General features: G+C 43.7%; 3 protein-coding genes across 11 annotated transcripts in view; 1 reads left to right on the plus strand and 2 right to left on the minus strand.

The window, feature by feature from the left end:
• Positions 1–12,139, plus strand: part of LOC139219405 (myosin phosphatase Rho-interacting protein) — a 48,611-nt gene extending 36,472 nt beyond the window's left edge. For 6 of the 9 annotated variants that reach the window (XM_070851229.1, XM_070851230.1, XM_070851233.1 and 3 more), the window contains 10 exons: positions 852–1,623; positions 1,716–1,832; positions 7,152–7,299; positions 7,399–7,504; positions 7,770–7,929; positions 8,013–8,120; positions 8,234–8,320; positions 8,399–8,561; positions 9,460–9,545; positions 10,792–12,139. In XM_070851229.1, coding sequence (XP_070707330.1) covers positions 852–1,623; positions 1,716–1,832; positions 7,152–7,299; positions 7,399–7,504; positions 7,770–7,929; positions 8,013–8,120; positions 8,234–8,320; positions 8,399–8,561; positions 9,460–9,545; positions 10,792–10,863 — 1,819 coding nt within the window. In that variant the 3' untranslated portion in view covers positions 10,864–12,139. Of the gene's footprint in view, positions 1–851; positions 1,624–1,715; positions 1,833–2,869; positions 6,469–7,151; positions 7,300–7,398; positions 7,505–7,769; positions 7,930–8,012; positions 8,121–8,233; positions 8,321–8,398; positions 8,562–9,459; positions 9,546–9,829; positions 9,917–10,791 lie in introns of those variants that run through there. The other 3 variants (XR_011585722.1, XR_011585723.1, XR_011585721.1) reach the window with 2 other exon arrangements.
• An 847-nt stretch (positions 12,140–12,986) lies between these two features.
• On the minus strand, positions 12,987–16,849 carry LOC139220010 (toll-like receptor 13). The gene is made up of 6 exons (XM_070852047.1): positions 16,028–16,849; positions 15,372–15,934; positions 15,134–15,281; positions 14,662–15,032; positions 13,861–13,954; positions 12,987–13,736 (listed from the first exon to the last, which is right to left on the minus strand). Exons 1-6 carry the CDS (start codon positions 16,847–16,849, stop codon positions 12,987–12,989), a joined length of 2,748 nt encoding a protein of 915 aa, XP_070708148.1.
• Positions 16,850–19,951: 3,102 nt separating this feature from the next.
• On the minus strand, positions 19,952–22,379 carry prr35 (proline rich 35). The gene is made up of 2 exons (XM_070852504.1): positions 20,974–22,379; positions 19,952–20,768 (listed from the first exon to the last, which is right to left on the minus strand). Exons 1-2 carry the CDS (start codon positions 22,377–22,379, stop codon positions 19,952–19,954), a joined length of 2,223 nt encoding a protein of 740 aa, XP_070708605.1.
• Positions 22,380–23,113: the final 734 nt, after the last annotated feature.

Raw genomic sequence — 23,113 nt, forward strand, 5'->3', positions numbered from 1 at the left:
TCACAACTGAAACACAGATGGAAAATGTGAATAGAGAGAAGAGCTGGGCTATTTTTTCTGGTACAGTTCACCTGAGGATGTTTCTTCAACATTTATTACTTAAACTTATAAACATTTCTTTACTTAAACATTTATTTTTGTGTTTTTTAAAAGCTGAGTATTGCCTTTCAGGTGGCTCATCAAATGTGATACTGCATACAGGCTCTGATCCATATTTACTGAGTCACACACCTTTTTATCCCTGTGTGTCACTTGGGCAGCTCTCTCCAAGGGGACAGAATGTGTGATATTTTTGGTATTTCTACATAGACGCCTCACAGACACCTCTTTCTCATTCTTGAGCTCTGGCCCTTCTCAGTTTCCCCTCACTCACACTTCCTGACACCTCCACGCATCAGGGCGAAAATAGATTCTTCATCAGGTCACTTTTCAAAAGATGCTCTGCCCCTTGACACTACAAGTGCCAATCAGCGCGCAGTTCACTGCGAAAGCATTCTTCCCATTAAGCTACTATAGAAATTGCATTAACATAGCAGCTAAAGGCAAGCATCTGCCACCAGGCTTGGCTCAGATCATCACCAAAGCTGCTTCCAGCCTAATGCAGTGTGTCATTTAAGTGTTATAATGTTGATGCTTTGACTGTGGTACATTTCACTGATTTTTATCATGCTTTTAATACACAATCAAATGATGCTGCTCAGTCAGAAATGTCTGCATTGTTGTTTGTCCAGCAGAGCTTCATGTAATAGTACTGTAGCTTTAGCTGATGTAAATGTCTGAATTTATCATTGTGTTCTGTTAAAGCCAACTTGTATATCATTTTATTTTTTTGTGTGTTTTTGTTCATTCAGATCCCTCCCTGAGGAGAAGATAAAAGCCCAAGTGATGTTGGAGCCATGTCCACAAGTCAACCCTGAGCCAAGCCCCAGTCCTGAGGCCCCGGAGTCTGACGTCCGCAGACAGCCAGCTGGCAACAACACGTCTGCCCCTCCCTCTGAGCCCCGTAAAAGCCGCGTTCGTGAGCGCAGACGAGAGGGTCGCTCCAAGACTTTTGACTGGTCTGAGTTCAAAATGGAACAGACAGAAAAGCCTGTGAAGGAACGAGCAGACACAGTCGACCTCAGCTCATCATTCTCCACAACCTCGTCATATTGCTCTCCCTCCTCCTCCTCCCCTTCCTCATTAGCTTCCTCTCCTGTCTCTACCTCCTCCCTCCAAACCTCTTCAGTGTCGGGTGCTCACCCACCGTCTATAACAGAAGAGAAACAAAAGGAGAATGTTAGGAGGGGTACCTCTCCACATAGTACAAGCAGTGCCACCCGCATGCCAAATACTGTCACCGTTACTATGACCTCAACACTTAACACTACACCACCGGCACAGCCATCGATACATGAATGCCAAGAGCAAGGAAAGATGGAAGTAGACCACCCTACAGCCATGCATCCTAATAGTAGTGATAAGAAGGACACAGGAACCTCAGATGTCCAAGAAGAGATTGAGCAGCGATGGCATCAGGTGGAGACAACACCATTAAGGGAAGAAAAGCAAGTGCCCATCAGCACAGCTGGTAACTCTGACAGACTGCCTGCACATGAGCTTGCTGCGCTGCTAGACAAAGAGGTGTGTTTCCTCAATGTGGTCATATACATCTTTATGGCATCAGAGCATCTTGTGCTGTTCATTCATTATTTCTTCTTTGTTTCTTTGTTCAGCTGGGACAGAAGCAGAAGGAACTGGACCAACTACAGAGGCAAAACAACGTTTTGAAAGAGCAGTTGGACAGTGCACTAGGCAGAGAACAAAGTGCCAGAGAGGGCTATGTACTGCAGGTACTACACTCACCACTCATGATTTAGGATTAATTTTATCTATATCTTCTATCTATCTATACCATGTACAATTAGCATTGCAACACAAATTTTGACAAAAAAAAGTTTGAGTATTAAATATTTTTTTATGGTATTGAGGTTTGCAAGATGGATACATGTAGTGGTTAAACATGTAGTGCTGTTAATCTTATCAGCAGTGCTGTGTAGATTGTATTAAAAATACAGTCTACTGGCTCACGATAGATCAGATTTGTGTGGCTCCTGTAATTTGTGTAAAATTCTACTAACAGGTGTGGGTGCTTATTCTCTGAAACTGATATGCATGGTTGTGGTGTTCTTAGCATGAGTTTTCACTAACTGTTTTTACGGAGTTTCACATCTCCTGGGAAAATAATTGATTTGATCTGATATGCTTAAGGTAAGAACTTGATCAAGAAGCCTTGCGCTGTGCTTTTTCTCTCTGTTCATTTGTGCTTTGTCTGTGTGTCCTTTCCCGGCTTGATTTCCGCATGCTTTTTGGTGTTTCAGAATTGCATACTTTAACTAATTGCTCTTTTTCATTGTGCAGTTTTAAGTCATACAGTGAACTTGTCACATACATATATACACATACATCCAATTGACCTTATTTATTTAAGTTAAGTAGCTGTTCTGGTTTTTATCTTTAAATCACTATAGTAGTCACCCACTGTTTGTTTTTTTGGAGGGGGGGGGCATTTTAACCTTTCACTTTACAAGTCACCTCTGAAAAAGCACAGTGGAAGCTTGGAGCACTTATCAAAAGCGAGATTGATATCGGGAAAGGAGAACTTATTTTCCTGGTACCCTCCGAGATGTGGTTCTCCGTATATGGTTGAGGAAGTAAGGTGATGTCATTAATGAAACTGTCTCATCAATCTTTTTCAAGAATGCAACACCCCCTTCCTCTTCACCGCACAGAGTGCCATGGCAGCGCTTGCACACGCTTAATCAAGATTTGCAGGGTGAGTTGGAGGCCCAAAAGCGCAAGCAGGACCTCGCTCAGCAGCAGATTCGGACACTAAAGAGAAGCTACACAGAAGCTCAGGATGCTGTTGACCGCCATGAGACTGATATTCAAGCTCTGCAGGCTAAACTAGCATCTGCAATGGCTGAAATCTTGGCCAGTGAACAGTCTGTGGCCAGAATGCGCAATGAGCTCAAGCTCGAGCAGCAACGTTCAAAGGAACAAGAAGAGGAATATGGTTGTAGTGAGACCACCCTACGAGCCCAGCTAAAAGACAGTGAGGATAGACTCCGTGAAGTAGAGGCCAGCCTCTTAGAGAGAAACCAGGCCCTTAGGCATCTGGAGCGCCAGCAGGCCCTGCAGCGAGACCACATGAGAGAGATACAGAGGCTGCAGGAGAGGCTGCAAGAGGTGACCGCTCGACTAATTGCCACTGAAGAGGGTCAGGCACTCAAGGAAGAGCGCCTGAGGAAGGAACAGCATAGTATGCAAGAGAGTCACGAGAGGGAAAGACAGAATCTGTGTAGACGATTAGCTGAGGCTGAAACTGCACAGAAAGAGATGGAAAACAGACTGCTGGAGGCTGAGCAGCAGGTGGAGGCCCTGCTAAGAGGGAGGCAGGCCTCAGGAGGAAAAGAATGCAGGGAGGAAATACTGAAGTTGCAAGAGGAACTTGCCCAGAAGACTGACATGGTTGAGTCACTGAGGGAGAGTGTGCGTAGGCTAGAAGAAGAGAAAGGCCATCTCACTTGCCGTTGTCAGGAGCTTCTAAACCAGATTGCAGAGGCAGACCGTGAGGTGACTAAGCTCCGCAATCGTTTGGAAACAGAAGAGGCTGATTACTACACCCTAGAGCATTCATATGAGAGGGCTACCCAAGAATTTCAGAAAATGAGCCAGTTCCTTAGAGAAAAAGAGGAAGAGATCAGGCAGACAAAGGAAATGTATGAGAGGCTGGTGGAACGCAAGGAAGAGGACCTGAAAGAGGCCCTTGTTAAAATGACTGCACTTGGCAACAGTTTGGAGGAAACCGAACAGAAGTTGCAAGCTAAGGAGGAGCTTCTTTGTCAAATGAGCCAAAGTCTCTTAGATAAGGTTGCACCATGTAGTGCTGAAAAGGATCTGCAAGCCAAGCTTGTGGTTGCAGAGGACCGCATAGCTGAGCTAGAGCAGCATCTCAATGCCCTGCAGCTGGGCTATGCTGACTTACGCATGGAAAGGCAGCAAGTTCCAGAGCAGAGCAAGAAAGGGAGGGGGAAAACGTCAACCTCCTTCTCAGCAAACACGGAGCTCACAGATTCCTTTGACAATACATCCAACACCGAGAACTCCCCAGATGTTAAGGAGTCTCAAGCTAAGAGACCAAGGATACGTTTTTCCAGTATTCAGTGCCAAAAATACATGAATCTAGAGTGCCTGGACGCAAGTCATGCGAACAATACCTTTGCAGACACAAGACAAAAAGCTAACCAGGATGTAAATGAAGACATTCATCCAAGTGAAGAAAACATTCCCTCTGATTCCACATTCCCTCACAGTAGTGACCCAGAGAAGTTTATCTCCATCATACATGCCCTAGAGACTAAGCTGCTGGCCACTGAGGACAAACTAAGAAACCTCACACAGAATCTAGAAGAGCAAGGATCCATCCAAGCTGAACACATAACCAAGATTGATCTAAAAATGACAGAAACAAAACCTAGCCCTGATAAAGAGTTCACACGTGAAAGTGGTATTCAGAGTGTTGCCAGTAAACATTATACCAAAGCCCTGGCTTGTGTGGAAAACAGTCGAGATAAAGTCAGGGCTATTCTCAGTGGCTCTCATGATACCACTGATTCACAGCTACATTCATTGTCCGAGATAGAAAGCGATTTGTTCAATGCATCACTGTACATCCGACAAGGACAAAAGACATTGGAAGGGCAATCACCAGTTGTCCATCAAAATCAAACCCCAGAAACCCTAGATAAAGAAGCTTTGCACCTCTTTGCCAAAACTCTGTCTTTTGAGGCAGTAGTTTTGAACAAGATGGCTTTGTTAATACAGTCTTCAAAGTCTGACCTCCTGCAAGCTCTTGCAGAGATATGGGAAGACATAGAGAACATTAAAAGGAGCGATAAAGACTGCTTGGCCATAGTTTATGCTGATGTCTTGACCAGGAAGTTGATGTTAGAGAGTACATTCTGGAAAGAGTTGGAGAAAGCTGAGATGGATATTGTTAAATCCAAAGAGGGCAGTGTTTCAGCTGATGTAGATGTTGATGCCACTGATATTTTTAACACCTTCATTAAGTCAGAGCTATCCTACTCTATTCAAAACCTTAAACATTGTTATGAAGAGAAATTCAGAATACTGAAAAGGGAATTGACTGAAGCTCGTAATAACCTACATCAAAGGGAAATGGCTCTGAAAGCAATCATTGAAGCCTCCAAAAGGCCTGATTTGAAAAATGTAATCAAAGAAGTCAAAAATAATTTTGGGTTTAGTAAACAAAAGTTAGCTGACATTCACCCCCCTGAACTTGCTCCCTACATGGAGCAGATTGAAATGGAAGAGGCGAGAGACTTGGCGGAGGAAATCATAGACCGACACTTGGCTGAAGAAATGCCCTCTTGTGGTGTTGACTCTATTGAATCACTGAAAAATGCACATGACATCCTAGCTACTGAGCTTCAGAGACAAGCAGCAATTCTCCATAGGTATGCTCAAGAGATAGAGAGTGGTGGAAACCATCCTGTTCTGGCTAAAATGATCCATGCTCTTCTAGGGCAGCAAGCTTGTCAGAATTTTACAAGTACCTCTCTTTGTATGCGTGAAGCCCTAATCCAGGCTCAAGTGGCTTATGTGGCTTGCAGGTTACGGGCCATGCATGAACAAGACTTGGGCTGGTGTAAGCAGACGGGTCAGAACATGGATGCTCTTGTCCAGCAGCATGCCCGCACTGTCAGTGAAATCCAAGAGAAATATGAAGCGTCCTTACAGGAGGAGCGCCTCAGCTTCACACAAACAGTGGCCGGTTTCCAAAAGGAGAACCAAACACTGACGAGTGAGATCAGCAGACGTGTGAACCAGCTCTCCCAGCAGCAGGAGCAACTTGCTCTCCTGGAGGAGCATTTCAAGCAGGAGACCGAAGAGATGAAGCAGAGGCACAAGCAAGAGCTAAGCCAAGCAGAGAAAGGTCGTGCCTCAACAGAGCTGGCCCTCATGGAGACAACAGCTGACAGTCAGCGAAAGCTAGAGGTTCTGCTGATGGACATGGACACCATGGAGGAGCGGCACGAGAGTCATGTGAGGAAACTGGAGGAGCAGTTTGAACAGAGGATCTGTGAGCTTCAACATATCCACAAAGAGGAGATTGAAAAGTTACATTCCCAGTATATGGAAAATATTCAAGGCGTCCAACAGAAAGAGGTTTCCCACTTGCTTCCATGTGATGAGGCCACCACACCAATGGAAGAGGAAGAGCAGGGGAAGGGGGAGAATGCGCAGAATATGTCGGAGGTGGACTCCATGGTGGTTCTTAAGGATCGGATCCAAGAGCTGGAGACTCAGATGAACACCATGAAGGACGAACTGGAGAACAAGCACCTAGAAGGAGACGTGGCGAGCCTGAGAGAGAAATACCAGAGAGACTTTGAAAGTCTTAAGGTTTTTGCTCTTTCATTTTACCTTAGTGAATTCTTTTTTTTTTTTTCAATAAGTGAGAGAGTAGTAGATAAATAGTAAAAAAGATAAATAACTTGCTGCTCTTGTTCATCAATCTACTAATTATGCACAGAGGATTTGGAGTTGGAAAATGGTGTGATTAGAGATGAACTTTGAGACCTCCAAAATGTTTTGAAAATCTCACCAGAATGAGGTGAAATTATCTTTGCAGCATCAAAAATGATATAGTCAAGATGATAGACAAAAGAAAGTGGGACATCTCGAGTAGCTTAGAGTAATGATGCAAAGTGATCTGTTGCAGGTTATCACCATTGAATTACATGCTGACCGTTAAGAGCGTAAAATGTCTCTGTTGCCTCCAACATTGCCTCTTAATTTGAGCATCAACAATCACACCATTTCCCACATTCAATAGAAGGAAGTCTACTAATGAGAAAAATGCTGCTCCGCTGGAATAGTTTCACTGCTTTAACTTGCTCTATTACTAACGTAGCTGGGCTTTAGATCATAAAAGGCTTGCATGGCTTCTATCACTGATTTTACACGATAAACCATGTAGCCTAGTAAACAGTTAATAGATTTTGCACTGAATCACTAGTCACAAGTAAAAACATTGGTGAGTGCAAATGTAATGTGGTGATGACAGATTGACACTCTTCCCTCAGGCCACATGCGAACGTGGCTTTGCAGCAATGGAAGAAACGCACCACAAAGTAATTCTAGACCTCCAGAGGCAGCATCAGAGGGAGATTTCCAAACTTATGGAGGAGCGGGAGAGACTGCTGGCTGAGGAGACTGCTGCCACAATTGCTGGTAAAGACATTAATTGGATTACCCCTCCATAGCTGCTATATTTTAAGGCCGACATACAGTAATGAAATGTGTGCGATCTGTCTTGTCTGTCTAATGAAGCTATTGAAGCTATGAAGAATGCACACAAGGAGGAATTGGAGAAGACCCAGCGCTCCCAACTGAGTGGTCTGAACTCTGACATTGATGAACTTCGCTTACAATATGAGTATGTTTTTATTTTTTATTTTTTTTACATGGACATGAAAACCATTAAGCTTTGCGCACAAGTTCCTAGAGAAGAGCTTGACATGTTTATTTGACTTTGTCCTTGATTATTTTTTTTTAAATGTGAGAGCATACAGAGGTAAAGCTTAACACTCAAACCCTGAAAACACTATTCAGGTGTTAGGAGTATGTTTGTCACAAGAACTGGCTTAATTGGATGGCTTATGTAAACGTCAGATGGGAACTGTGACGATGTGGCTGTTTAGGGAGGAGCTGCAGTCCATCCAGAGGGAACTGGAGGTGCTGTCAGAGCAGTACTCTCAGAAATGTCTGGAGAATGCTCACCTGGCCCAGGCACTGGAGGCCGAGAGGCAGGCCCTCAGGCAGTGCCAGAGAGAGAACCAGGAGCTCAACGCTCACAACCAGGTCTCAGCTCGCATACAATGTACATGTACACACTAAAACATTTCTGTCCACAGGTTGAAATATAACTTTACTCTGTTCAACAGGAATTAAATAACAGGCTGACTGCAGAGATCACTCGGATGCGCTCCTGTTTCAGTGGTGAGACAGCGCTGTCACCAGTTACCCAGGGCAAAGATGTGTATGAACTAGAGGTATGTGGAAACGCACCATGTACACACACACACACACACACACACACACACACACACAGACACACTAAGGATTTGTTATTTAATCTTATGAGAGTTTTTAATCAATCTTGCAGGTGTTGCTACGAATCAAGGAGTCAGAGATCCAGTATCTTAAACAGGAAATCCACTCTTTGAAAGATGAACTGCAGTCTGCATTAAGGGTAAGAATCATTAAGTGTTGCAAACAATTTAGGTCTGTACCTGTACCTCTCCATGTCTCATTGATGTCATTTCAAAAGGACAAGAAATATGCCACAGACAAATATAAGGACATCTACACAGAGCTCAGCATTGTGAAAGCAAAGGCCGACTGCGACATCAGCAAACTGAAGGAGAAACTGCTCATTGCCACAGAAGCTTTAGGCGAGAGGACTGTGGATGGAGCGGTCACATCTGGATACGGTAAATAAGAAGTGTTTAATCACCATTTACACCCTATTACATTAACCCAAAGTTTCATATGTAATGAAGCCAGTCAGAAGTCATGTACTGTAAAGACAACCAGTTTTATCACTGTTGTTTCGACTGGTTAAGTTTAAAAATCTATACACCCTTTGAAGTGTTTCCTGGATCAGAAATATACTGTTTGGCCCTGATTGTGCTCCATATAATCTTGATGGAAACACATTTAGATTACAGAAGTTACAATGGTTGTTACGTCTCTTAAGTTTTATTTTTTTTATTTATTTATTTTTTTTTTTGTGGATGAAGTGTTGAGGGGAACAGACTTTCTTTTGCAAATCAGTTAGTTGAACATCTTGATACTTTAATTGCTTTGGGTGTTTTTTCAAACATTCCTACATAGCTCAGGTGTTCAGCGACCCAGACCCTTTTGTACTTGAATTAGTCAGCACAGTAATCACAGATCGCAGTCTCTTGTTCGTGCTCATTGCAACATGGTTGTGCACACTGCACCCACCGCTCACTCCACTGCAGTCAAGCATGGATAGACGCCTGTGGCATCTCCAGCGTTTTTGTGGGATTTCCTCAGCTGTTTCTGGAAAGAAGAGCATCCATCAGCTTTTGGAAGTCGTGGCACCTTTTTCCTTTTCTCCAGCCACAGCAGCTGAAGGCCAAGGTTTTCCAGGAAAGTGCATCCCTGGTGTGATCCTCTGGCCAGGAAAACTACTTGTGCATTCATAGCACATTTGTTTTGGTCTGAGATGCTGAGATCCCATCTACAGAACCTTAACGAAGCATAACGGTTGTTGCTGCAGCCATGGAAGTGTATCAGTTTGAGAGCTTGACTGACTTGTGCTACTTTATGTTAATTATTGTATACCTTTATTGTGTTTTGTAGATATCATGAAATCAAAAAGTAATCCAGATTTCTTGAAAAAGGAAAAATCAACAACCTCCAAACAATCAAGAGGCCTAAGGTCAAAGGTGAGTGTCAAGTTCAATTGTTTTTCCTTCCCCTAGTACAGAAATGTTGTCTCAAATTCAGACATACAAAGTAAAACTCATTCAGTCAAAAGCTACAGTTCAGTTTGCTGTTTGATGTGATGTTCCAGCTTTTGTCATGCAGACTTCACTGCTAAATCACTGTTAACTGTTGCAACTTAGCCACCACATACTGTAGAGATGTGTCCCACAGTCGGTCGGTCAGGACGTTTTTACTGAAAGTCTCCTGTCCTGTAAGTTTGTCATCTGTCTGTTTTGTCCATCAGTCTGTCACTGAACAGGTCTCATGGGATAGCTGACATTCCCATTGTGGGGTGATCCCCCCCCCCACAACCCCCGCCCCAAGATGTGCTGTAGGTATAGCATGATGTAGAGCAAAGCATGCCCTCGCCACCTTCGCATGATCCTCCCACCCCTCCTTATTGCCCCAACCTCCACCACCAAAGCTGGCTATAGCGTCCACCCCTCAGTTAAATACCACAGGTGTGAGCAGGAGCACTTCTTGGTGAACAGTCTAAAAACAGCATCATGCTAAAAACCTTTCTGGTTACATTCCTCTCCTGTAAAGTAAAAGAGTTTGACATTTTGTGTGTTTACACCAAAGTGTAATAATGTGGTTAAACAAATGAGATATAACATGTTAATTTGTGAGGTTTAGAGGTGCAGGTATGCAGATTTGGTATCATCTCTACAGAGCCTGCTTAGCTTTCATTAAAAAAAAAAATCTAATGTTTAAGTGTTTCTGCTTAGTCATAAAAATTAATCAAATGATTTGTCACTAGTCAAATTGACAGTAAGCTGATATTGTTTGCAATAATAGTTTGTGAATGTCAGACTAATGAATTATCACAGGTTATCATACAGAGCAATGAGAGCGCCTTTTTATGAAATGTATCTCGTGTGTGTTAACATTGTTTGGCTCCATTAATGTGAAACTCTTTCTGTAATTGTCGTCTTGTCTGTGAGTTTTCACACCTTCACTGTTGGACCTTGTTTGTACTTTGTGTGCACCAGTAGGTTTTCTTGTGTGAAATAACTACTTTTTCCTGTACATCTCACATTGAAATTAAAGCACCGTATGTTGTCCAGAGCAGAAAAATGCCTGGAATTGACAGGTGGCTGTCATTAAACATGATCATCTGTGTGTTGTTTTTCTTTTTTTTTTTAAAGCTCTTCTCTAGCCACATGCACCCTTATTAACAATAAATTACTTTATCATCTTTGACAGAGCCTGAAAGAGGGACTAACTGTGCAGGAGCGCATGAAGCTTTTTGAGGCGAAAGACTCCAAAAAGATTTGAAAATCAAGACTGAAGTTTCTTTTCCCTTTCCTCATCTTGGTTTTTCACCTACGGCCGTGCCAGCATCATCTGCAGAATCACCTCTAAACTCGGACCTGCTGCTTCAATGCCTCTGATAAGTTGTTTATTGTTTTTGTAATTAATGGGAGGGGGGGAGTTTTATTGAATCAATCCTGTGTACGGTTTCTTTAAAATATCCACAGATGTATAATCTGTCCCAGTTGGAGATGTGTCAAATAAGCTGTGAGAGGACACATCAGCATTTTTATTGATCCTCCAGAATGCCAAAACAGACAGCAATACACAGTATGAATAATATATATTTCCCAATATGAATTAAATATCTGCTGTATTTTAGTATTGTTACAGTTTCTATATCTATATAATTTTAATGTGTTTATGTTGCACCAGTTCTGTTGTACATAACTGCTGGATATATGTAAGAGTGTGGTTTGCTATTGATTGTTGGGGCATCTGCTGTACTATAACTATGGTTTGATTGATAGTGGAAAACAATGTGATGCTTAACTTGCTTATGTATGAGAGTTTTATAAAATGGAGTGTTTGTGTGTGAAGGGGGGAAAAGAGGGCTGGGATTGCACTTATCACTTGACTACTTGAGGAATCTTTTCTTTTTTTTATTTGTCTCAAATTGGTGTAGTGACTTCAAGTCAATTATTGCAGTGCAACCAAACATCCTGACTTCTGTCAAATTTAGTGAACAACCGTGACTTGTTAGTGATACTGGATTTCTCTTTTTTTTTTTTTATGTTTCTTAAAATCTGAATTTGTTTGCTCAGTTTTGACTTTGGTGTGACAGTATCATCTCAGAAAAAAAAATCTATTTAGGACTTTGCATGACTGTACAGTATCATTTGACTTGCAGAATGATCATGTTGCCTCATTTTCCTACTTATGCTTTAGTGTGGATCTCTTAACACTAATAAGCTTTGCTTTGCAAGTCCTACTGTTTAGGTGTTGAGATTGAAATGTTTTACTGTAAGTGGCAGTCTTGAAGCACTTGGCCCAATCCCTGACCTCTCACTGAAATCTAGTCGTGCCTCAACTGAGTGAAGAATATAAACATCCATGAAACCTGTGCAGCTATGGATACACACTGTATAGTATTCAAACCACGCCTTGTACATATATATGCCACACGGAAGACTTCTGTGTTTTGTTTTAAACTTGTACCTTGCTCACTAGCTCTATATGAAATATATATGAATATTTTTTATTTTCATTTGAATGTATAACGTCAATTAAATGAAGTGTTTGGAAATCTTGGAGTATTTTTTTTTCCTCAAGATTATTTGTTGGCCAACTGTCCCCTGAAATAATGAAAATCCAGATTAATCAGTTTAGCAGTAATAAACTGCCCATTTTTTCTTTGTTCTCCTTCAGGAGGCTTGAAAGGTCACTAAACGGCACTTGAGCCTAGCAAACTGAGTCGTCAGTGTTTGCAGTTTAGTAATATAAAAGGAAGAGAACAAACAAGTAGTAAGGGTCATTGTCACTGCTAGCTTTATATATTAGTTCCTCAAGACAGCGTTTCTAAAATATCACAGTCACTAAAGCAGTCTGTTAACAGCTCTAGTTAATACAACATCCACTGGCCTGTAGACACCAAGTGTGCAGACCACAGAAAGGTGTATTCTTTGTATAAATAAGAAATCACAATTGGCTTAATCACCAACATTTGAAAGAAACAGCACAGACTTTACAAACCACAGTAATGAAATTATAGTGGAATTATGAGTTTTTCATGTGGAAACCATTCATGTGAGAAACAATGAGCACTCTTATCAGGCTGTGAAAAGGTCCTGAGGAAACACGACACATTATGAAGAAAGAGCTAGCCATTTACTGTTGCAATGTCTTACTCTGTAACTACATGTCACTTCAGTACAGCGGCACAACTCCCCATTACATATTCAGTTGGGCTGTGTTGTGTCTTGTCATTACTTCATTTTTGTACTATAATTTCCTATTGGATTGGTAAGTTATTGAAGTTATTTATTTAGTAAGTCATAATTACCAAGTCATTAGCAGCCTGTAAATCACAAAAGCGTAATGCTTAATACATTTTGCAATCCATCAAAAGATAATAATGAACATTTAGTCTAGCCAAATAGCTGTGCCAACTCATCATCTCCTCCTCCTCCTCCTCCCTCCATCTCCTCATTGTCTTTTAAAGCATCAATCAGTCTGACCCAGAAAGCATCCTGCTCCTGTGGTTCCTCAGGCCACAGCAGGTAGGTCTTCTTCCGTACGATCCTGCGTAAGCGTGCATAGGGTGACAGACAGTGTTCAGGTATCTCCTCCAGGAACACCAGCAGCAGCACATCACTCCCATCACATAAAAACCTCATACTGGCCAGCTGAAACTCCACAGAGCACCACTCACTTTGCAGGAAGTGACGTGTCATCACACAGATGGTGTGGCGGGAGCTGTAAATGGCTGCCTCGATGTTGTCCAGAACTGCAGCGCCGGGGCGGAAGTCTCTGTGGTGAAGGCAAACTCGGAGCCCCGGTGCACCAGCAGCTGGCCTCTCTAGATTGGGCACCAGCTGTTGCATCACCCAGACCTCATCCTTAGAGCTGTAGGAGATGAAGGCATCATACTGGAATCTGGCCCCTGCTGCCCCTCTGCGTCCGCGTAGTTTTGCCCTGAGGATGAGCAGCAGGTAGCGCAGAGCAGGGCCCTGTGTGTGCCAGGCCAGACACACACATACAAACAACAGATCCATCACAGAGCAGGTGACGAAGAGAGTGAAGGAGACCTGTTCGTAGGAGCAGGTCTTATCGTCAAACTGCCACAGGTATGGAGATCTCCTGTCATTGTCACACTGCAGGTTGTACAGGTAGGACACCTGGACAGATATTTCAATCGTGAAAATTGAGCAATCAAAGAAAATCTTAGCCATGTATTTCAAGATGGTTTATAATGTATTATGAATCGACTAAAAGCATGTGGCGATCTTCAGCTGCTCTTACCTGTGTTTGAGTGTTGTGGATGGCCCAGGTCTTGAACCAGGCGTTATCACAAGTGCAGGTTAGTGGGTTTTCTGTAATGTCCAAAAGTCGCAGTCTGGAAACACAAACATGCACAGTTTGATTTATCACATTTAAATTTGCACCAGATATTAAAAAGGAGAAGTGGACACAGAAGCAGTAGCTTTAATTTAGAAACATTCGTAGTTCATTCATAGAAATGATACATTTTGTTTTTATGTTTAATAGATTTTATTTTGCTGACATTTCTGCTTTCAACACAGACGTATCAAAAATAGTTAATAAAGTTAATTACACATAATAGAGCACACGTGTTGAGATCCCCATCCTGTGAGGCTCTTGTTGGGAAAAGTAAATTAACCAGGGTGTCTGGGCTAATGTGTAGGCGCAGTGAGTGGATGATGTCATATGATGTGGATGAGATGTAGAACGACAGGGACAAGGTTTAGAGTTTGTGACCTTATTATTGAGAGATGTGCTTATTTACTGTCACAGCTGTGTGTGGTAACTGTTAGCTTAGCTTAAGACAATGACTGGAAATGGGGGAACAGCCAGTCTGGCTTTGTTAAAAGGTAACAAAATCCTCCTACCAGCAACAAAGCTCAAACACTCACAAATAAACACGTTATATCTTGTTTAACTAAAAAAGGTCATGTGAGAAAAGTTGTAGTTTCATTCATCATGATTCATCATCTAATTCTTGGTAAGAAAATAATTTCTCGTATTATCTCTCTTAAATGTTAAACTTTTTCCTTTTGACAGATGTTTCAAAAGCTCCTGTACCTCGGCAGGGCATCCAGCATGATTTTGTCCACAATGTGGAGGTGGTTTGACTGGACTTTGAGAATTTCCAGTGAATTATCTGGAGGCAGCAGGTTAGCGGGCAGAGCATCGAGGTCTGCCCTGTAAAGAGTCAGCTTCTGAAGCCTTTTCAGAGGGGACAACACTGCACTCAGGTTGGTGGTTTTCATTATCACTCCAGCTATGTACAGGTATTTCAAATTGATCAGAGGAACGAAGGCATCAGGATGGAAGTTGACCATGATGCTGTGCCCGATGGCAACTGAGGTAAGTCGACGTGGACCTTGGAAGAAATGTGGTCCGATGTCACCAATGCCTCTACCTCCAGGCCCCTGGTAGTTCATCTCCAGATACTAATTAATTAAACATGGAAGACAGACAGTTAGACAGATTTAAAAAAGATAGATTTATACCCTCAGTACATCTCTCTTCCAAATAACTGACTCTAAAATACCTCCAGAGAAGTGACGTTGATGAAAGGAGTTTCATAGGATTTAAAATGGAGCCGGTTGTTGTACAGAACAAATTTCTTCAAATTCATCAGGCCAGAAAGAATAGATGGTGTCAGCCTCCTGATGCGGTTCCCACTTAAGTCCAGGTAGCTAAAGGACAGAAGAATGTGGACAGATGAATTTGTTAAATAAATGGACAGTGAAGAAAGGATGAATTCGCAAGCAGAGAACACTCAATACTTGAGCCTGGTCAGGTCTTGGAAGGAGCCTTCTTCGATGAAATCAATGATGTTCAAACTGAGGTTGAGCTTCGTCAGCCTCCGCAGCTTACTGAAGGGGTTCTTGGTGATGTATTTCAGCAGGTTGAACTGGAGGTAGAGCTGCTCAAGTTGCGTGTGGACACTGAATACCTTTGGAGCCAACTCAGTGATTTCATTTTTCATGAGAGACAGGCGAGTCAGCCTTTTCAGGGGGGCGAACCATTTGGGGTCAATGTCACGGATTTTGCCCTTGTCGAAGCTTAAAAATGTGAGGCTGCTCAGGCCTTTGAATGTGTCCGGCTGAATGACGACCTTATTTTGATTCAGCTGCAGTGTCTTCAGTCCTTGGTAGCTGTCAAATGTGGTGCGAGATATCCTCTTCAACCCACAGTTGATGAGATAAAGTCTGCTCGTGTTCCCCCTCCCAAGCGACAAGTGGTCGACATTCCCGAGGTCTGCGTCCGCAATAACGACCACAGGTGGAGTGGCACAGTCCAGCAAGCTGTAGTTAGTCTGAGGTAACCTGGATCCTTTCAGGTCAACCTGTATCAAATTAAATGTCATCAATCATTTTTCTTTAAAACACATTAAGGATACATAAGCAAGAAGTTGCTGCATCTCAACAGGTGCACATACCTCTACTTTCTCAAGCTGGTCCATTCCTTTTAGCAGTCCACAGATTGTCAGTGGAGATTTCTCAATAAACAGAGAAAACGCCACCGTAGTGAGATTCTTCTTTGTTTCCGCAGAGAGGCCTGCCAGCACTTCTGCTTTAACTCCCTGACAAAGCAAACTCTTCAGCCTGGGGTTGGAGGCAAAAACATCTGCCTGCAGCTCCAGCTTTGAGTTGTTGGACAACCTGATGTACTCAAGGGCAGGAAAGCAGCTCACATTAACCCTCTGGATGTTGTTTGCGAAAAGATCGAGCCGCAGAAGAGTGGAGGATCCACCAGACTCTCCACAGCTGAAAGCCGTGACCCTGTTCAGAGACAAATTGACCTCTTGAATCGCTGGGAGGAAATTAAAGATACCTGAAGGGATTGTTGCAAGCATGTTGTAGGTCAGGAGCAGCATTTGTAGCCTGGTGAGTCCATCAAAGGCACTAGAGTGGATGTGTGAGAGGTTGTTGCTGGTTAGGTTCAGACACTCCAGGACATCCAGGCCTCTGAATTCTCCTCCTTTTAGAAAAGCCAGCTGATTCTGGCTCAGGTCCAGATGTTTTAGCCCAGTCACCTTACTGAATGATCCAGGCGGGATGACTCTGACCTTGTTCTTCGACAGATTGATGGTTGTTATGTTATGTGGGATCATGCTGACAACGTCAGAGAGGTTGGCAATGTTCTGGTTGAAGCACCACAGGGTGTCTGTCTTGGGGAAGTTCTGAGAGCAACCTCTGAAGCCAAAACCACAGCAGGCCGAGGTGTTGAGCAGAAGCAGGAAGAGGACAGTTCCCATCATCTTTACTTGACAGTTCCGTTTGCACAGACTGCACAGAGGTCACATGAAAGAAATAGTAAGATAGCAAAAGCCGCTGCATTATGCAGAGGTTAAAAAATAATCTTACAAGATAGCTGCGCTGACGTTTTCAATACAAACAAAGCATGCATTCAAGACAAAGCATTTAAACACTCACATACCAAGAGGAAACCAAGAGGAGATGCTCAGGTGATAATGCTCTTTGGTTCACTACTCTGAGCGATGACGCCTTTCACATTGTCACATTGTTTTCACATTCTCATTTGCTCCATTGTTACAAAAATATTCATTATAGCTGCTTTAATATTTAGGATTAGGAAGTAAAACATAATAACTTTTTTGAACGTTTTTGAAATTAAAAATTGTCTTTCAACTTCAAGCATTGCTAAATTCTAAATAATGTCCACTCTACATAGATACGGCATCAGTGCCAGAGTTGCAGTGAATGATCAGTCAGACAAAGAAAATCTGGACCTGCATCGTTATTTTCATCCAATACAGATATTTTGCCTCTCTGTCCTTCATAATTACATAGAAGAAAAATCTCTGACAATATTAAATCAATGTGACAGCGACTTCCTCCTATCTTACAGTACTGTGTTACTCCTCCAGCCTGACTCTGTAACATTATATATTTCATCTCCGGTACATACGTAAATTCATCTTGATTAAGTCTAATATTGAGTATATTTTACAACATCATTAAGCAAGTTCTTAACAATTATAAAATATTAGAACTTACCCTCGCACGCTCCTTTTATGTTGCTTTAATTTGTGCAACTGGCGTCAGTTCTCTAAAGTTTGTGCAGGTCTAATCATAGCCTCTTTTGGGGAAGGATGTTGTCTCAGGCTGTGCACTCTTTGTTTTCACACTGTTGACTTAGACTTAAACTTAGATTTTCTTTATTGATCCCCCATAGGGGGAAATTCACATTTTACAGCAGCAACAAGTAATAGAAAAAAAAAGAAGAAAGAAAACAACAGTAGAGCAATAAGTAAAATAAATAGTAAATAAATATATGTTGTAATGATAAATAAATATTTACACTATGGACATAAATGTACAAGTATGGACAGGAATATGAAACGAATGGAATGATATGAGTGAAAAACAGTGCCAATTAGCAACTATGTAGTAACTATGGACTGTTTCTCAGTGTGTTAACATCAGCCAGTGATGCTGCTGTTGAAGAGTCTGATGGCTGAAGGGAGAAATAACCTGTGGTAGCGTTCCTTCTTGCAGGATGGGTGCCTCAGCGTGTTGCTGAATGAGCTGCTGAGGGCCCCCACAGTCTCGTGCAGGGGGTGAGAGGGGTTGTCCATGATGGACTTGAGTTTTGTTAATGTCCTCCACACACCCACCTCCTCTATGGAGTCCAGGTGACAATCTGTGGTAATGATATTTACAGACACACTGATTTTAGTGTTAGTGTCAGCTGACTGTGTACAAAGATCATCACAGTGAGTTTCTTTTATATCTTTTCTTTTCCTTGTTTCTGTCGCTGTGTGTGTGTGTGTGTGTGTGCTGACAGAGCGGTGAACATGCCATCCCTCTGGCTCTAAATCATTTGCCCACATGAGGGAGCTCTCTACTTAGATCCCGGTTGTAGTGATGCTACAACAGAGATAGTGCAATACTTTTCATGTCTAAAATGACCAAATTAACATTTAGCAGACACCCTTAAACCAATCAGAGATGTGATGTGAAAGAAGATGTTCTTTCAACACTGTGATTGTTTCTTTTTCTCCAGGTGATGCTAAACTCTTCTGTTGTTGCCTTTACATACAACAATTGATGAACACTGCTACATATCTGTCATTTGCAAAAGCAAATGTTTGGCAAAAGTATGAATGTGCACATAAAAGACAGCAAATATTTGCTTTAACATTTCTTAATATATATATGCAGATTTTGTTTTATAGCTTAAATACATAGCAGTTAAAATTACAAACATGTTTTTGGTGATAACTCAATAAGGACATTTGGCCTATATCGAATCTAAACTGACAAAAGTTAAAAAGACCAGGCAGACATGTTGACCTCTTCAGCCTGAACATCCGCTGTGGGCTCTCCTGGTCATGGCAGATGACCTTTGCCGCAGAGTCTTGAGTGTGAGGTTGGTGAAGGGGCCAGAGGACGTAGGGCAGCGCCCCTCGTCCTGGGGGCGACAGGTAGTCCTCCGTTTAGCCTATGTGGAGCTCGGCCTCGGGGCCCTGACCTTTGCGGGGGTGGGGGTGGGGGGTTTCCTGGGTCCACTTGGAGAGGCGCAGGTGACCTCACTGATGGCGATTTCGCTTAAGGAACTGCTTCACCTTTAGCACAGCCAGAGCTGATAGAGGAAGCGCTGCTGCCACTGTGAATCTGTTTGTCTCTAATGTAAACTCTAAATGATCGTGATGATGGCATTTAGCCTTCCGGTCCACCAGCAAACTGACCAATTTATGATTTTTCCTTTGCACAATTTGATCACAGTGTATTATTTTATTATTTCATATGCTTTTTGGTTCTCTTCCTGTTCCAGTTTTTCCTTTTATTGCTCCACTTTGACAAAAATGATTAAACTCAGTGTTTTTTACTCAGTTTATTCAAAGAAATACAGTGTGTATAATACAATTTATTGTCATCACGTCAAATGATGCAGTCCAACATGACATCATCCATATAAAACCATTTACCCTTTAAAACATTTTACTTACATCTCTTGTAATTACAATATTTACAAATCCAGACAAAGGATTGTCTCTCAACATGATTGTAATGGACTTCATTGTTCAAATGATCCTGGTGGAACTTGGAAATGTTAAGTGCTGATGTTACATTTTAAAATGATTTTCAGGAGAAACTTATTATAACAATCAATGTCCGTAGTGCATTTGCCAGACTTCTTTTAATTATTGTCATTCATTCTCTCTTTGTCTTATAAGGTGCAAAATGTTTGAGGTTGTTGTGAGGTCTAAACTGAGAATAAGAGTGAGAGTCCTCTTCCAGCCACTGAAAATCAAAGGCATGCCAGTAATAATGAAGACAACTGCATTAGAGCCACTGTATGCAATCAGCTATATTACAGTCAGAGGAGCAGAGGTTTAATTGTCAGTAGCTGTCAAAGGGCTCGGAGGACACTGGGCTTCTAGTCGCTGGATGGACGGGGGTCTCTTTGAGGTTTTGGCAGAGGAGGGAACGTCTGTGAACACCACTGATCGGCCGTCGGGGCAGAGCAGGACGCTGGAGTCCGCCTCACACTTTGTGGTTCTGCTTGGCCATAAAGCCTCAGCAGAACTGGGCCTCAAGCCAAGACCAGGAGAGAGAACCTCTGTGTTTACCACCGATGCCTGACTCATCTTGATCAGCATGTCCAATGACTGCTTCCGACTCTCCAACGAAGCCTTCATCGCCTTCCTCTCACTCTCATTCTCTTCGTCCTCCCTCTTCTCCTCCATCTCTTCGTCCTCCTCCTCCGTCTCCGTCATGTTGTCTTTAAGGCTGAAATCCTCTCTCATGCCGTGTTCACCAGCCGAATCTGTCGAGCCCCTTTTGACGGACAGGTCGAGAGGCCCGTCGCTTTGACGAGCCGTCCGCTCCAGCGCCTGGTGGATGTGGGAGAGCTCGCTGCGGATTTTGCTCAGGTGCTCCCAGAGGTGGCGCTGGGCGGGAAGGTCCTCCTTCTCCAGGTGGGAGATTTTGCGCTCGGCCTCCTGGTACTCCTGAAGGGCCTTGGAGAGGTCACTGAGGAGAGCAGCCACTGACTCTGAAGCTCCATCCCCCATTGTCCGGGCAGCAGTGGAGTCCTGGGTATTGGGTCCCCCACAGGTAGAGAGAGAGGATGTTTCACTGTTGGGGCTGGTGAGAGGATCGTTGTACCACAGTTCAGTGGGCCGGGTCTGAAGCTGAGCATCCTGTAAACTAAGGAAAGGAGAAATATAAGGCTTTCTATTTGAAAATATATAGAAATGGTGACAGTATAACAAAATGAACTACCCATACAGTCTGAATTTTCCCTGTTACTAATTACATGATGGATAACATGATGATCACAGTTGTACTAAAATCTGTTTTCAGCACTCACAGTAATTATTACAAAATCAGGACATTTTATGGAAATCTATACCTGCTGTGGATGAGAAGTTTGTCCGCTGCCATATTAAAAGTTGATGCAGTCTGAATATTCTTCAGAAGGTCCAACGTGAATCCCATGGCTGGCTTCTTCTCCACAGGCGCCTCATGGTTCCCCAGAGGTGCTCCTGTCCTCTTGAGGCCCCAGCTTGCTTTACCTTCCTTGGCTGTAGCCTGCGGTTTATCCCCCAACCTGTAGCCCTGGTCAGGGGAGTCTCTCTGAGGTGACACCCAGCCAGCAGGGGAGACCGTGGTGGCCGCTGGCCGCAAAGCAGGCACTTTCCACAGATTAACTTTAGGCTGGAAGCCAGACAGGGGATTCGCTTCTAAACTGTTTGTGGACGTCTTGAGGGCTTTGCTTGCGTCAGTCTGTCCTGCAGCCGGTCCGAATGTGTGCTCACACAGGAAGGGATAGTAGAGACGAGGGGGGATAAGAGCTCTGTCCGCGTGGGTGCTGGAGGCAGGGTGCATCAGCTGAGCAGCCGATGCCAGGAAGGGGAGCTGGGCGAGCTGCGCGTGGGTCTGGGCAGTGACACCCGTGGCAGCAGTGGGAATGGCTGAGTTCATGTAGGAGAAGAGGCTAGGGCTGATGGGGTAGCCCACCCCGAGCATTGACAGGTTGAGTCCAGTGGGATCCTGGTAGTCCACCAGGTTTGGTGGAGGAGGGTAGCAGGGGATTGAACTAGTCACTCGAGGCTGAGCACCTTCGGCCTTGGCCTTAGTGTGGCTGGACGCTAACAGCCGCCACTGTTCTGACAGCAGGCCAGGGGCTCTTAGACATGTCTTGGATAGTTTATAGTGTTTGAGCTGGGCCTCTACCTCTACTGAGCGTGCTCGTAAAAGCTGATCTTCCAGGGAGAGCATGTCAGCCATCAGAAGCTCTGACTCCGGCTGTTTGATCTTCTTGGTAGCGCACTCTGCAGCGTCTCCTCCGTTGTTGTTTGTGGAGCTCTCTTTCGTCAGCGGAGGGACCTCTGCTCCCTCTCCTCGTCCTCCCTCTTCTTCATCCTCTGGTCCCTGGCTTTCCCGGTCCTCACCTTCCTCCTCCACGGCCCTTCGTTGCCTCTGTCTCTCCTCAGTCCCCGTTACCTGCTCCAGCCCGTCTTTCCCAGCGACGTGGAGGCCGTGCGCCTGCTGAAAGGGTCGTAGCTGCTCTGGGTGCAGGATGTTCCCCTTTTTGTACGGCCAGTCTGACTCTATGAGGAGAGAGAGGGAGTTCTTGCACAGGCTGTACTTCATGTGGTTGTACAGGTGGGACTTCTCCATGCAGGTGAAGGGGCACTGGAAGCATTTGTAGTTGTACGGTTTTCCCCATGGCCGGGGAATATAGTGAGGCTTCTTAGGCTTGCGCTCCTTGTGTTTGCTGACAGATGTCACTTTACAAGCATCGTCCTTGGACATGATTGAGTCTTAATATTTATGAAGATTGCGTGATTGAGTTAAAGTAGTGATAATTCAGGATAGATTTTTAGATTGGTTGTAGATGTTTGCCAGGGTACATGTCAGTGGATGGGAGCTTTTCCTCAGTTTGGCAGGTAGATGAAAAAGAGCATTTCTTGATCCTGTGAACACACAAGACAGTTTTGCATTACTAAAAAATCAACAGTTTCATATTTACTGATATTTTCACTTTCTTTTTTCTGAAAAAAAAAAGAGAGACAGCTTGCAGAAGTTCAGCTCCGTACAAAAGCTTAATATTGGAGGTAAAGTTGTGTGTGCACTGAAGGGTGGCATATCTATCATTATGCACATATGTGTACAAGGAGAGCACATTTGTTGTCTGCCTAAGCTGAGTGTTGCCACTAACCTAACTGCAGGGAGGCCCACGCTGCTCTGCTCTCACTGTACCTGCCACTACTCATTAGTTCCAGTGCAGTACCAGGCGCTAGCAGGGTCCGGGGCTGGGGGGCAAACGGGACCGTCACAGGGGACTCTGCACCTGTGCAGGGGGCCCTAACAACACTCACAGGCCCGCTTGAGTTTGTGCCGGACCCTTGGAGGCCGGCTACAGGCACAACACGGCCAGGCTGTGGGTTGCACAGAGGCATGTGTGGAAGGGAGAGGAGTTGGGGGTTTGAGGCCTGGTTCCTAATGAGAGCCTGGCGTCATGCCTATGGGGCGTCATTAGTGCCAGG

The sequence above is a fragment of the Pempheris klunzingeri genome, chromosome 20 (genome assembly GCF_042242105.1).
Source record: "Pempheris klunzingeri isolate RE-2024b chromosome 20, fPemKlu1.hap1, whole genome shotgun sequence".
NCBI lineage: Eukaryota > Metazoa > Chordata > Actinopteri > Acropomatiformes > Pempheridae > Pempheris > Pempheris klunzingeri.

Bases quoted from the DNA above. Each gene is read 5' to 3' on its own strand.
- LOC139220010 (XM_070852047.1), bottom strand. From the start codon at position 16,849: ATGATGGGAACTGTCCTCTTCCTGCTTCTGCTCAACACCTCGGCCTGC. The intron at 15,935-16,027 runs GTATGTGCACCT...AATTTGATACAG, and splicing joins ACCAGCTTGAGAAAGTAGAG to GTTGACCTGAAAGGATCCAG. The intron at 13,955-14,661 runs GTACAGGAGCTT...TTGTGTTTCCAG, and splicing joins ATGCTGGATGCCCTGCCGAG to ACTGCGACTTTTGGACATTA.
- prr35 (XM_070852504.1), bottom strand. From the start codon at position 22,379: ATGTCCAAGGACGATGCTTGTAAAGTGACATCTGTCAGCAAACACAAG. The intron at 20,769-20,973 runs GTATAGATTTCC...TCCTTTCCTTAG, and splicing joins AAACTTCTCATCCACAGCAG to TTTACAGGATGCTCAGCTTC.